General features: G+C 37.5%; 2 protein-coding genes across 4 annotated transcripts; both read left to right on the top strand.

The window, feature by feature from the left end:
- Nucleotides 1-2613: 2613 nt before the first annotated feature.
- Nucleotides 2614-4777, top strand: LOC135632757 (type IV inositol polyphosphate 5-phosphatase 9-like). The gene is made up of 7 exons (XM_065141518.1): nucleotides 2614-2842; nucleotides 2926-3033; nucleotides 3118-3457; nucleotides 3546-3730; nucleotides 4039-4147; nucleotides 4223-4374; nucleotides 4453-4777. The coding sequence occupies exons 1-7, from the start codon at nucleotides 2718-2720 to the stop codon at nucleotides 4625-4627; spliced, it is 1194 nt and encodes a 397-aa protein (XP_064997590.1). The 5' UTR covers nucleotides 2614-2717; the 3' UTR covers nucleotides 4628-4777.
- Nucleotides 4778-6645: 1868 nt separating this feature from the next.
- LOC103977590 (annexin D5) lies at nucleotides 6646-14193 on the top strand. Of its 3 annotated transcripts, none has more exons than XM_009393150.3 (6): nucleotides 6646-6841; nucleotides 9339-9484; nucleotides 10202-10420; nucleotides 11864-12079; nucleotides 12159-12248; nucleotides 13739-14193. In XM_009393150.3, exons 1-6 carry the CDS (start codon nucleotides 6766-6768, stop codon nucleotides 13940-13942), a joined length of 951 nt encoding a protein of 316 aa, XP_009391425.2. In that variant the 5' UTR covers nucleotides 6646-6765; the 3' UTR covers nucleotides 13943-14193. The 3 variants fall into 3 exon arrangements, with proteins under 3 accessions (XP_009391425.2, XP_065000509.1, XP_065000508.1); XM_065144437.1 differs by lacking the exon at nucleotides 13739-14193 and adding an exon at nucleotides 12969-13713; XM_065144436.1 differs by lacking the exon at nucleotides 6646-6841 and adding an exon at nucleotides 6875-7004.
- The last annotated feature ends 457 nt before the right edge of the window (nucleotides 14194-14650 follow it).

Below are 14650 nucleotides of genomic sequence, written 5' to 3'. Positions count from 1 at the left end.
TGAGTGAGTTATAGTTTCCATCACCATCAGATTTGATGTTTCATATTCTTTAGAATCATTATGACCTTGCAAGCTAAACTTCTTTTTCCATGCTTGCAACTTGCGCTTACCTTACATGATAGACTGATGTAACTCTAGATTAACTAGTTAAAGATTGTCTGGCTACCATTTCCGCACTCAGCTTAATTGATTAGTAGATAGAGTAGTAGATCAATCAGCTGTTTTAATGAGAAGTACTTATCAAGATCACTTCCTCAAGTACCCATCAGTCTATAGCAAAGAATATGGACTTAGTTGATGTTGGAAGAAAAGAATATGTTCAAATCTAATTATTTGGAAGTTAAGATGTAGTTTTAGCAAATGGAAGATCAAAGCTTTTCTAGTAGATAGCCAGCTATGATGAACATTATGGATTCCTTGTCATGTTCCTCATTAGGCCATTTCAAAATGAGCCACCTAATTCTGGGTCCATGAGAACAATGCCAAAATGATGAGAGTCTCTTTGATAAACAGGGAAATGTAGAAAGAGGGAAGTGGTGGTTCATGCATTCTGATCAATTATTTCACTTGTTTAACAGCATTTCCACTAACCATTAAACTTGTAGGGTTTCTGCTGCACCTTGATTGATCATATACTACTGCTTCAAACCATGTCATCATCATGATATTTTGTCCTTGGGATATAAAAGATTGATATGTTAATCATATACCCAGCTATGGCAAGTGAGAGGCACATGATAACATTATAAATATCATACTCAGAAGTAGAGAAAAGGGAAGTGATTTGGTGCATTGATTGGTTGTGGTGATGACATAAGATAAATAGAGTAATTGAAGGTGTTTAGAGTATTTATCATTAATGATGAAGCAAAGAACTTCATAAGATATTAATAAAAAAAAATTAAAATCAGAATGAAAGATTTTGTATTCAAATCATATCTAGATTATGCATTTAAAAAAAAATTCTATTGATCTAGGTTTCAGGTGTTGAGTTGAAAGCAATTAATCAGCCATTCACATGTGAAGGAAAGTAATAAGAATATAAATCAATAAATCATGTCTCATTTATGGACTCAAACTTTTAGATATATATGACATTAATCAAAGCTGGTTGAGCAAATTTCTTAATCTAAATGAGCCAAAATTAAAGAAAAAGATTCTGTTAGATGGGTTAGGGAACTCAGATCTAGATGTTGCTTACATGGTATTAGAGCTTTAAGATTCATAATTAGGATAAGCTTAGTCCTTCTAATAGACTAGCTTTTTTGAGCTGTTATTTTCTATATGGAACATTTATAGTTAGGTTTAGGAGTTGCAAACCTCTTCAAAAGAATGTAAGCTGATCTTACATCTGCATTCCTATTTGGCTTCCTTGAGGAATATTAATGTCACTACTGAAAATGAGAGAGAGAGAGAGAGAGAGAGAGAGAGAGAGAGATTGTAAGGCATTAAGAATGTTCCAATGTGATAATTTATAGCTTTTGTGCATCAACCAACTGGGAGCAGCTAGTTTATATATCAAGAGAAAAAGGCAGATATGGTACTTCCAGGAAGATAAAGAAAAATAATATAAGTAGTGCCAACATCGCAAAGAGAGAGAGAGAGAGAGAGAGAGCATTAAAATTAGCAAGTGGAACTAAATAAATTTGTGAGCTCTCACGATTAGATTATCCCCTAGAGTGAGACAAAGATGGCACAGTCTTGTTTTGTGCCCTAAGAGTTTCATGATAACATTTAAAACTCAAAGATGATTTGACACTGACTTTTGTCAAGATATGTGGGGTTATATACTAGTGTTTGACAACTTGTATGCATTTGGTTGGTGCATAGGAAGCCAAAAATAAAAGGCCCATGGAAATTTAGATCAAATTGAGTGCTAAATTATGTTTACATACTCATTAAATATTTATAAAATTGAGTGCTAGAATATGTTTACATATCCGTAGTGTTCCTAAGAATCTTTCTAATAGACCAAGAGAAGATTATGTAATAAGGTATAGAAGTGAATCTATAAAGTTCGAATTAATTGAAAGACATGCATTATTAATCTCACATATTAAAAATTTTAATTTTTTTAAATAAAGATAGAAATATCGGACCATGTTAATAATTTCTTGTGTGTGTATATATATATCGGTCTTCGGAATCCTTTGCACATGAAAATAGATCATTAAAATGATATAAATAAGATTGCACTACTAGTTTAAGAGCATAAACAATGAACAAAAGGATTACAATTTCAAGATGCACATAAATTATGATCAAGTTGCAGAATTATCCTAATTATTTTGATTCAGTCCTTTATGTCTGCTGTCACCCTTGCTGGTGGCCTGCCATCCAACATACTGTTCACTATGTTGTCTCCACAAACCATGAGACAGTAAACAAGGAAGAGAACAAGTTGGATGATTCTAGAATTTACAGCCTTGGCCCCAACATATCATCACCCTCATATCTCCATGATATCTCAAGGGAGTAGTAGTGCAATCCAATGGCCAATGGAGCTCGACTTGCATGCATCACCTTAAACGTCAGAGCAATTTGTTCCCACTTGCCAATCCATATCTATTAATCTTCCTTACCTCCACCACTTTGTTCCATCGGCTTCCTACATAAAGCAGCCTCCCATTTCCTCTTCCTTCTCCAAGTATCATGCCAAGGCAAGGAGAACTTGGAGAGGCCAACACACACAGCTCAAGGTGTATCTGCCGCTACATATGTGTTGGCACATCTTATTACTCGGCTTAGATTGGTCACTGACAGTGATACCTAAGTTGCTGATAGCATACATGGCATTGCTTGATGGTGCAAGCTATGGTCAGTTGGTCACATCTGCATATAAGTAAGCTTGACATAACACATCTTTTGCCTTCATGTATTTGATGATCTTAACAGGGTAACATGGCTTCTTTTGTTCCTTTTCAGAGTGTTTGTTGGTACATGGAATGTAGGAGGAATCCCGCCGTCCGATGATCTTGATTTGGAGAATTGGATGAACACCAGTAATAACTCTTATGACATATATGTTCTTGGGTATATCCAACGCTTGTCTTCTGCAAATCTTTCTGAAATTATAGTTCCTCTCCATAACACTTTGATAACTGATCATTGTTGTAGGTTCCAGGAGATCATACCACTTAGAACCAGGAATGTCCTTGGTCTGGAAGAGAGTAAGATGGCCGGGAAGTGGAACTCCATCATAGGTGCAACATTGAACAAGTCCCTACCCGAACAAAGGCCTACTCAGATGTTTGAACCAGTGGAGCATCGTAAGGTGTATCCTGTGAAGGATGGCTACCATAGGGAGAGAAAGGCTGGAGATTTCAGGTGCATTATAAGCAAGCAAATGGTTGGAATTTTGGTCTCATTATGGATTAGGAACGATCTTTTGGACTACGTTAGTAATCCAAGTGTCTCATGCATTGGTTGTGGCATCATGGGCTGCTTAAGGAATAAGGTAACTCTCTCTCTCTCTCTCTCTCTCTCTCTCTCTCTCTCTCTCTCTCTCTCTCTCTTCATATTTACATCTTGTTTGGAGCTTGCAGGGGTCAGTGTCAGTTAGATTTTGCTTGCATGAATCAAGTTTCTGTTTTGTTTGCTGCCATTTGGCTTCGGGAGGAAAGGAAGGAGATGAGATGCGTAGGAACTCAAATGTCATGGATACACTGTCGAAGACATGCTTTTCCAGTGACTCTTCTAATGATTTGCCGAAGAAGATCCTTGATCATGAGTGAGTACACCATCAACTTCTATAAATGGTTTTGGTCAAATTTTCTTGGTTGAGAAAAGAAAATGGAAGAGTGCCAATTAGTAGATCAAGACCTTTTTGGTTATGTTAATATATATCATGTCGAATATAATTGTTGTGAACCTTGTTAAATGGTGTTGAGATAAGACTGATGACCCATTTCATGATCAATATCCATAGATTCAACTACAGAAAAATAATCAAATAAATACTTCATTTTTTTTTACATTTGACTTGTGATGTTTATAGTCGGGAAAGATTCACTTAACGTGATTTTACATTTCATGCAGTCGAATAGTATTGTTTGGGGATTTAAACTACAGGATCTCCTTGCCAGAAGCCAAGACAAGGTCACTGGTGGAACAAAAGGAGTGGAACATCTTGTTAGATCAAGATCAGGTACTTCAACCCTTTTCTTCTACATCGATCATATACACATTGCTTAACCTCTCATCGTCTTTGTTTGATCTGTAGCTAAGATTAGAGTTATCCGAGGGCCGAACACTTGAAGGTTGGAATGAGGGTGCCATCACGTTCTCTCCCACCTACAAGTATCATCCGAACTCCGATCAGTACTGCTGGGAAGTTCCTGGTATTATAGGAGAAAGAAGACGAGCTCCTGCGTGGTTAGTCCATTGGTCCCTGCCTCCACTAAAGCATGCATTTCACTATTGCTGGCGAAGTGAAGCGTGATGGGTTTGTAGGTGCGATCGAATACTGTGGGCGGGTGAGGGACTGAAGCAAATCGAGTACGAACGATGCGAATCGCAGCTGTCCGACCACCGACCAGTTCGAGCAATCTTCACTGCTGAAGTCGACGCCGTCGTCCTGCAATCTTCGAACGCCATGGATGGGCAGGGTGGTGTAAGAAATGGGTGAAGAAGTAATCTTTGGGTGCAGCAGTGCTGAATCTTTCAGATGCTGTAGTTTAACGAGCTCACTTGTTTCATTGTCAGACGACAAGAACTAATCCAATATCGTGACAGAGATCTGACACTGTGACCTGCACCATAAGAGACAGTGGCTGGTGGAGAAGGTTGTCTCCTGCTGCAATGATTGGCAATAACTTATTCACTGAAATGTAGTGTTGACATAACGCCATTTGCAAGAAGACGAACAGAAAACCAATCATGATCGACCTTCTTTTATTGTGGGCGATTTTGTCTTCATCACTCCCCATCTTGCACCCAAAGATACTGGCATGCAGGATGCATGCATGGTTGAGAGGTCCTGCATAGATGAAATGTGGCAGATTCTAACCAAATCTGGCTGTTGCATGCCAAGTAGATGAAATGTCTGATCCTTCGACATCGTAAACAGTAGGCTCATGGCACACTACACTAATCTACTGCATGCTTCTCAACCTTGTGCTGCAGCAGATCAAATTGGAGGATCCAAGGCACACACTTGTGGCTGGCTTATCTACAACTTGTCAGCTTATTCCACCTCAGGAATCCATCAACCGCATGACATTGCAATGGAAAGAGCTGTCTTTGCTTGCATTTGGTTCATCAAAGGAGGATATCACTTTAGCCCATCCCTCTCCATGGTCTCAATGTGTAGTGGAGAAAAACACATCCAATTTGCATCTTCCTGCTCATCCTAAAAACTGCAAACAACAAAGATCAAATCATGCATTGGGGAATGCTCATCCTGAGAGGAGTGGACTTAGAATGATGAAGTGTAATGCATGATAACTTGGCTATTAAATTTATTGAGACCAAAAGATCAAAAATATTTAGCTTAAATTGATAATAATATATCTATCACATCCTTATAAATTAATCTAACTCTTTAAATACTTTAATGTAGGAGTAAACTGAGATGTTATAATTCACTCACAAACAACGATAATCTATTTAAAACTTTAACTTCAGATATCAAAAAAGAGGAATATTTCTTCTCAACTTGGTCGCATCCACATCAAATTTAGATGTCTATTTCGCATCAAATACCATTCAACATTTGGCTTTTTGAACATTAAAGAAAAGAATAAATACTTTTTAGCATAAAATATCAGGTTAGAGATGCTGCCATAACATAAAGTCCTTATCCCACCAAACCCACTCCACTATTTTAGTCAGCATCTCAACTCCATTCTTTGACGTCCTTTCCCCCACTTTATATATATAATCTACCGTAAAGATAAAACTACGTGTATAGATAAAATGTCAAAATCTGGTTCGAGCAGATCATCTACCAAGTCAAGAGAAACAAGTGCACATTACTTTTACGTGAAGTCTAATCTATTTCATGTTCCTGTCGACCAGAAATTAAAGTGGTGGATTGAACAACAAGACAAATGGGGTGATCAAAGTTTTTGCCTGTCTGGTAGTTGCGTCTTAAAGATGAAATCTAAAAGTCGTCAACATATGCTACTATATGTACTTGTGTACCCCATCATGTCCTATAATATTGTTTTCACCGTATCTGCCACTGCAACGTAAAGGGAGAAGGTTTAACTTGCTGCCAAGTTCTTCGCAATGACCGTATTGTGAAACGTAGGTATGTCTTGATGAACGCCTACGATCATCTTTCTCAGGTGATGGCTATCTATGAGGGATGCGACCGTTTCGTTCGTCGCAATCGATAGGTACAGTAAATTGTACTGGTGGGACGCGGTTACCAACATGAGTGGGGAACCTGACCCTGGGTCCCACTCGACCGATGTAGACTCCCGCGTGGGCGCCACACCGCGGAAGAACTCAGGTGAAATCCTGAAGGGTTTGACCGAATCACCCCGGATATTTTTCAGGGTGATGCGGTGGCTCATCACCTGCCAGCCTGAGTGGAACCCACTTCAATTGTATGGCATGTCTCGTCACCCTGAACAAATTTCAAGGGTCATTCTGCCTAAAATGAACCACATTTGCGTTCAATCAATGGTTCTTTTGACCGTGTCCCGTCGCATTAACTACCACGCAATTGGAAGACCGCCTCGATTTTAACGCAGTCCTACGGAATAAAAAGCTGAGTTGGGCGGTCGCTCTTTCCTGCGTCGATGAGAAGAGACGACGATGTCGACACTGAGCGTTCCTCCGTTCCTTACTTCGCCTCGCCAGGATGCCATCGATCTCTACAAAGCCTTCAAAGGTAATCCAACCCAGTTCTCTTTCCCTCTTCCTTTCTGATCCCTGTTCTGCTCCTTTCCCCCCTTTCTAGAGCGTACTGGATTTCTATCTGTACTTCAGTTTGTCGTTTGGTCGGGATATTTTGTAAAGCTTCATTCTTTGAAGAATCTCCCGCACCGCGTGTTGTAATTTCTCGAGCGATCTATTATTTCCTTTATTATTTGTTGGGTTTTTTTTTTTGCTTTTTTGTGATTTTCATTAGTGGGTTGTCAGTAATTATAGATCTTGGAGGAGTCTGGCGTTTGTGACTTTCTTCTCTTAATCTTTGTTGGAAGATTGTCGCTAGATTATTGCTAGTTCTAGGTGAGAAAAATAAAAAGAAAATAAGTATTTTACGGCGATAGAGGAACTTTTCTGTGGGTTTCAAGAACCTGTATTTTGTCAGTTATTTTATTAAATTATTAATGTTTTCGCTTATCTTCGTCCTGTGGATTTTGAGGAGTTCAGATTGGTAACTGATCATGTCATTTTTTGTTGTCGTGGTTAGTCAATTTTGAGGAACAATTTTTTTAGTACAATTGTACGGAAGCGCTGGCCATAAATTAGTCAATCTGACTCATAGTATTCGTATCTGGACGTTAGTAACTTGTAAGACTTGGACCTGATTCAAATTAAGAGTTAAAAACAGGTCCTGTGTCTAGACAGTTGGGCGGCAAACTTGAATGGAAAATTGCTGAGTGACGCTGATGGCAGTTGGCTGAAGTAATTGAAACATCATCTGTCGACAAAAGATAGTTGAAATCTGAATCATGCGCCAGTCAGGCAAGGCCAGTGGCAGAGTCTTTTAATAGAATTTATGGCGTAATACAGTCAATGCTGCAACTTGGATCATGTGCAAGCTCTTTCAACTCATGTTTCTTAAAACTAACAAATATCTGAATTTGCTAACCTTAATAATCGGTAGTCCCTCTAAAGCTGGTTAGGATTCCTTTTGTTGAATAAAGAAAAAAAAATCAACTAATGTTCCTTTTCTGAAATAAAACTTATTGGGATCAAACATAACTATCAAAGTGATATATGGTTTAGTTGAATTATTGATGGTTAGTATTAGTCTATTTATCAGGTTTGATCAGTGGTTCTTTTCTAATTTCAAGTTCCAAATACCTCAATTGTTTCTCTTTGATCATGACAAACTTTTTATTTGTAAGGCCTAAAGAAATACAAAAGATTGTCACAAGCAAACATGATAGATCTACTAATTCAACTTGGATAGAATGGGCTTGATCCACATTGCCTAAAAGACTTATGTTATTAATAGTAATTCAATGTAGGATTTCATTACCAATCTAACTCATCATCGTGTGGGATGACTGGGGCATTTCAGTCTTAATATGGTACCTGAGACCAACTCAACCATCTCAAATTTCCCTTATTGTTTTGAAAGGAGTCAAACAGCAATAGATGAAAAGAACTAGGTCCCATGCAGAGTTTTTTATAGAATTTGATCAAGTATAGTGGGACAGCATAGAAAACACAGCCACAAGTATTTTTGATAGTTTCTATTTACTTGCAAGCATTTTAATAAAGCAAGTTACTAAAGACTGTAAACAATACTGCTGCTTTTACTGATTTAGGGAGATTGATCAATTTGAATTCTAAGATTTAAGCCAATTAGATTACTAAACAACCTATGTTGCACAAAAAACATTCAGAGCCATGCTTTGCTACTTTTGTGGCATTGGATGTGACCATGATCAAGGTAGGAGCAAGTTTGGAGCAAAACAGATGACTTGGGTGGTGGAAAGCAGTCAGGTTACAAACACCTAAATATATAGAGAAGTTTAGCATGGGCTATGTGCAAGGATGAATGGTTCTGTAATGAAGTAGCTGAGGCAATTCTATAAAGAGAAAAGAATAGTTGGATACAGAAGACATTGATTTACATAGTTTAGCTTTTCACCGTCAGTCATTGGCATGGGGAGAGAACAAGAGTATTCTACTATATGTGGAGAAAGATAATGTCAATTATTTTTGTAATGCTAATTTCTTCGGTGTCGATTGACTGATAGCTGAAAGAATAATGGTGCTTGTGATACCAATTGTTCTCATTGTCTTATGACTCTAGTTGGTTAAAATTTATGTGGGCAAATTTATAAGGGTTCTTTGGTAGTTTCTGCATTCATGAAAAGGTTACTTCTATATTGCTGTTTCTTATATTATCTTCCACTTGAATATATATTCTGATGTTATGAGGCTCAAGGTTTTTAAGTTATCTTGCTTAGTTTTGCCCTTTGCTTCTTGTTTTTTAGCTGCAGGCCAATGAAGAACATCCTATTAAAGTCGGTGTCTATAAGATATGTTTGTAATTGCTTATTGCTGTTACTAACAGATGCTTCAAACTTTGTATTAGACAGCATGTCTCATTATAAATTGAGGTTCCCTATCATTGATGGCTTTTTCTTTGTTTTACAATTTGGTGCAGATTACTAATTGGATTGTATTTGCTAATGATGATTCAGGATTTGGGTGTGATAGTGCTGCTGTTGTAAATATACTTGCTCACCGTGATGCAACCCAGCGTGCTCTTATACAACAGGAATACAAAACCATGTACTCTGAAGAGCTTACCAGTCGGCTGTCTTCGGAGCTTAGTGGAAATCTTAAGGCATGAATAAATGATTCTTTTGAACGTATTTTGTGAAGAATTACAAGGAAATTCCAGCTCATAGGCAGGATTATCTGTAATGGGCTGTCAAGCATAAATTTGGAAACTTAATTATAACACCATTTTTTGCATATTTCTAAGGCTGATTACAAGCATCGGGCAGCGTCGAGAATTTTCTGTCAAACAGCCTAAATCCTGAAACTTTCTTATCATGAACCATTTTGGTGCATCTCAAATTCCATATCATGTACATTAGCTCACCACTGGGCATAACTACCTCATCCATTCAGATGCTTTCCCCCTTGAGCCTCTGTCCCAAACCCCATCCACATTTTGTTTCCATAACAACCTGCCCTTATCTGGTGGTCATCACTATGAATTATTGCCTAAATGCAACAAGCTTTGTACCTGCATGCACCTGCACATAGCTAATTCATCAAAGCTGTTTATTTGAAACCGCCTCAAACTTGTTTCTCCACATGCCAACATCAAGTTGGCCAGATAACTCTTGCTCATGTTCTCTCCTCACTTGGGTTAAATTGGCAAATGCGATGGTTGCTTATTAGCTTCAGTTAGACCTGTGCTAAACTGCACTAATTTAACATATCCATGGAAATGGAGCAGCCTGATATTTTTTCTTCTCTTTTAGCCGACTCTCATGGAAATCAAGTGCATCAGATGAATATCATGTAACTATGTTCATGAACTTCATTTCAGAAAGCAATGCTTCTGTGGATTCTTGACCCAGCTGGACGAGATGCAACTGTTTTGAGGCAAGCTTTTACTGGAGATGCAGTTGATTTACAAGCCGCCACTGAAGTAATATGTTCTCGGACAACCTCACAAATACAGACAATCAAACAGATATACCACATGAGATTTGGTGTTCAACTTGAACATGACATTCATTATCACACCTCTGGTGATCACCAAAAGGTCATTGCTAATTACATGATAACGAATTTTTTTTATTATGAACTTTACTTTTTTGATATGTCAAATTCCTTTTATGAGTAAATTCTGTCAGCAATGGTTTCTGTTTGAGTATGCTAAGCATCATATTCTGCTGGTCTCTGCATAGAGCTGTAGATCCTCTATGCGTATGATAGGAATTGAGAGTATGTAGGATCCAATAAGGATCTAATTTTGTATTATAAACAAAGAACAAAATTCTTTGTTGCGCATGGGTTATGTATTCCACTAAATAAACTGAACTTCCAGCTAACATATGGTACTCATGGGAGATGTATTCACCATGATGTTTAGTTCACTATCACAATGTAGTTGCTATTTATTTAAATTTCTGATTCATGACCACACAGAATAGATGTTAGTTATGTCAATTATTTGGCTAAGGCATTGCAAACTAAAGAAGCAAATTACTTCCAGCGAAGTTACTGCTTTTATTTATTATTATTATTATTTTGGTGTTTGGTGGGTGGGTTAGTTTATGATTGGATCAGCTTTTGGAAATTGGGCTTTTGCATAGTCTTGAATTCTTGCTTTCTAATGGGTCTATTCTTTACAGAAGATCAGAACATTTTGTCTTATTTTGCCTTCCATGCAATTGAATTATGCTATTAAATACAAACAAATCAGTAATTACTTTTGGGTTTGAAATTTGTAAATCCCATTGATACTTCTGATCATCTTCTGTGATGGAGCTGGTCTTGATGGAACACTCAGGACCACCTGGTGCAACTTGGCTTTTAAAAAAAAAAAAAATGTTAAACTTCAACAACTGAGGCATGGAACATATTTATAGTGTAGTTTTTGTTTTATGTTCTTGGGGAACGCTTGCAATTTCCAGAATTATTTAGATATCATACCAAAAATTTTAGAAACAAAAACAATGACACAAGCACTGGACCCATGTTTTTAGCTCTTGAACCATGAAGTCCCTACTGCTCTCTCCCAATAAATAAACCCCTCCTCATTCTTGACCTTCGGAAATGACACTCTGCAAAAATAATTGTAAAGATAAGAGAAATGGAAATTAAGCACTGTCCTTTGATACATAAATTTCTATTCCCTTTTGATTAAGGAGCAGCTTCTGCTGAAAGCTTCTGGGATGAATTTCAAGTTGTTCTATAGCTAAAATCAGTGAGTTTTTCTCTTTGCTAGCTCTTAAACAGGAGAAACTAAGTTCTAATATGTGAAGTGTGATTCGAGCTTGTAGCATATCAAAACTTGGTTTGTTCTACATGTTAGCAAACTTTAAATCAGGACATTCTCGTGATCTAGCATAGTTTTCTCTAGTTTTCTGATATTGTTTCTCTCTAAGTAATGCAAGATGCATTTAATGTTACTCTGGAATGCACAAATGGGGAACGTACCTTGGATTTCCTTTTAAGTGACAAAAGTGTATGTTGCCTGCAGTTATTGCTGGCATATGTTGGCACATTACGCCACGAGGGACCTGAGGTTGATCATCATATGGTTTCAAAACTTGCAAAGGATCTGTACAAAGCTGGTGAGAAAAGATTGGGAACAGATGAGAATACCTTTATCCGCATTTTCAGTGGATGCAGCTGGGCACATTTGGCAGCTGTTGCTTCTTCTTATGATCATACTTATGGCAAAAAGCTGGAGAAGGTATTATCTGGTCTGGAGTGTACTTTTCTGTATCAACATTGTTTATACTAGTTCTTTAAGTAGTATTGCTAATCTACAGGCTGTGAAGAGTGAAACATCTGGATATTTTGAACTTGCCCTTGTCACGATTCTAAGGTGTGCAGAGAATCCTGGCAAGTATTTTGCAAAGGTACATATTTCTTCAATTCCCTCTGCAAAGAATAGCATATTTAGATTGAAACTTGCACAATTTAGAAAGCCAGGTGGTTCAAGTATGTTGATGCATGTTTCTTTCAAATGGAAATTTATCCATTAGGCTATTAATGGTAAAAGGACAGAGGCTTCACATTTTCTTATTTTGTTACTAAAAATTTCACTGACAGAAATGAATGCTATAGTGAACTTTGTGATAAATCTAAGATCAGTTGAAAACAAATAATTCTCAGTGCTGTTTGCTATAAGAGAGTCTTCATATTTTCACTTGTTAATACATATTTCACTTGCAGAAATCAACACTAGCTGAATTTTTCAACAAATTCAAGTAATACATGTATCCTCTTTTTACTGCTGATTGGTAATACTAAGGATTATTTCTGAACTTAACAGTGGTTCATTAAGTGAATTTTAATATTCAAAAGGTGCACATTGACTTTTCTATGTATTCTTTCTAAAACTGTTTAGTTCTGATGAAGGAAATTCTGCTTCCATGTTGCACCGACATCTTCTCTGATCCAGTTTCTCTTTTTATTTTTAAAGCTTGATCAACATAGTATTCTTAAGTAAAATTGGGATCATACTCCATCAGGTCTGCTTAAGTTAGTTTTGTAAATTTTTATTTCAACATTTATTTCTAAAAAGTGCTGATGGATTTCTGGTCTTCTATCAAACTGCTCTACCATACTGGGACTAGGTGGAACTAAGAAGCCTGACATATGAATCCTCATGACTGGCCTGACACAAGTGATTGGCCAGACAGCTGGGCCCTTGTGATGGGGCTCAGGACTCTCTCACAACCAATCAAGTGTAAGGCTTACATATATGGGTTCTTGCACGTGAGGCTGTATAACATTCATGGTTTGTATTTAGAGTAGATACTTTGAGGTAGTTATCTGATCAATCTTAAATGCTTGTCTCTGTTTCTTCATTTCCACATTTTACCTGGTTTTCGTTTCTTTTGCTATTTTTCTGCAACTAAGCCCTGGAAGCTGGATAAGAGTCTGACAACTTTGACTATAGGCACAAAACTGCTCCCATTCCAGGTACTATGACAGACAACTTGTTATGAGCCTCACACTGAATGCCACACTTAGACTGAAATAACTCAACAATTTGATGATATCTTAGGAATTAGCTTAGCCAAAGACTGCTCCGAACAAAGAAAAGAGATTTTGCTTCTTGGGCTGCAGGATTGTGCCCAGGTCATTAGCCCTGTTCTTGGTGATGCTGATCTTAGAGTTTTGACATGGATGTTCTTGACTAGAATAATCTGTCTTATATGACTTCTCATGAAATGTTCATGTCAAGATGGATTAGTATTCCTGTAGTTGAAATTTTTTTATGAGGTCTTACATTGCTTGATGAGTCAGCAATGCGGTATTGAGTATGCATCTACTCTTACAAGTTAAAATCAAGTATTTGTTTTTTGAACTATGATGTCAATCTACCTCCTTATTTTATCAGGTTTTGCGCAAGGCAATGAAGGGTTTAGGTACCAATGACGTGACACTTATAAGGGTTGTAGTTACCAGGTGTGAGATTGACATGCAATACATAAAGGCTGAGTACCATAAGAAATACAAGAAACCGCTTCGTGATGCAATACATTCGGAGACATCAGGCCATTATCGGACTTTTCTCCTTGCGCTTGTGGGTTCCAGCCCTTAGTTTGTGAGTTACTAGTTTATATAATGTGTCATCGTTGCTTGGCAATCTTTGTATGTAACTATTGTGAACTTTCAGTAAGTTGTGTCCAACTTGGCCGAAAATCAACCCAACCAGCCTGGTTACAACGCTTGAGTTAACCATGGAGTAGGGTTGGGGCTGTAAACATGGCTAACTGTTGATTTGAAGTATGGGAGACAAGATTGTTTCATGTTTCATAATCATATTGTGATTAGAAGATTTGCTGTTTCTCATCGTTTTGGATTTATCTTTTCATGATTTTGGCAAATCTGTGCTGTCTACTTACGCCGAGTTTTATCCTTCCAACTTGGGAGGATTGATTATTTTGTGCGAGAATTGGACTTTGTGGCTTCTTCAGCCTGCATGTATCTTTTACTGTGAAATTTAACCTCGTTATTTTCTCAAGCAGAAGTTACTAATGAATGTGTAACTGAATGGAAACTCGAAAGTAGGAGACAAATGTGTAGCTAATATTCGTGTGATGTGAGATTTTACTCTCCTATGCTTAAAGATATTATCTCTGGGTTCTATGTATTTTAGTAGGCACAACAGGTTTCATTTCCTACTTGCAGTTTTAGATAATCTTGTGTTGATCTTATTGCTTGTTTGAGAGAGACTATGTTGCATCTACAACCTGCTGCAGAATCACCCAGCAGTGAAGTCATTGGAATGCCCTTATCAGGCAAGATG

Source organism: Musa acuminata, chromosome BXJ3-3 (assembly GCF_036884655.1).
Source record: "Musa acuminata AAA Group cultivar baxijiao chromosome BXJ3-3, Cavendish_Baxijiao_AAA, whole genome shotgun sequence".
NCBI classification, from domain to species: domain Eukaryota; kingdom Viridiplantae; phylum Streptophyta; class Magnoliopsida; order Zingiberales; family Musaceae; genus Musa; species Musa acuminata.
Note: the sequence above shows the minus strand (reverse complement) of the source record. Positions and strands in the feature narration are given on the sequence as shown.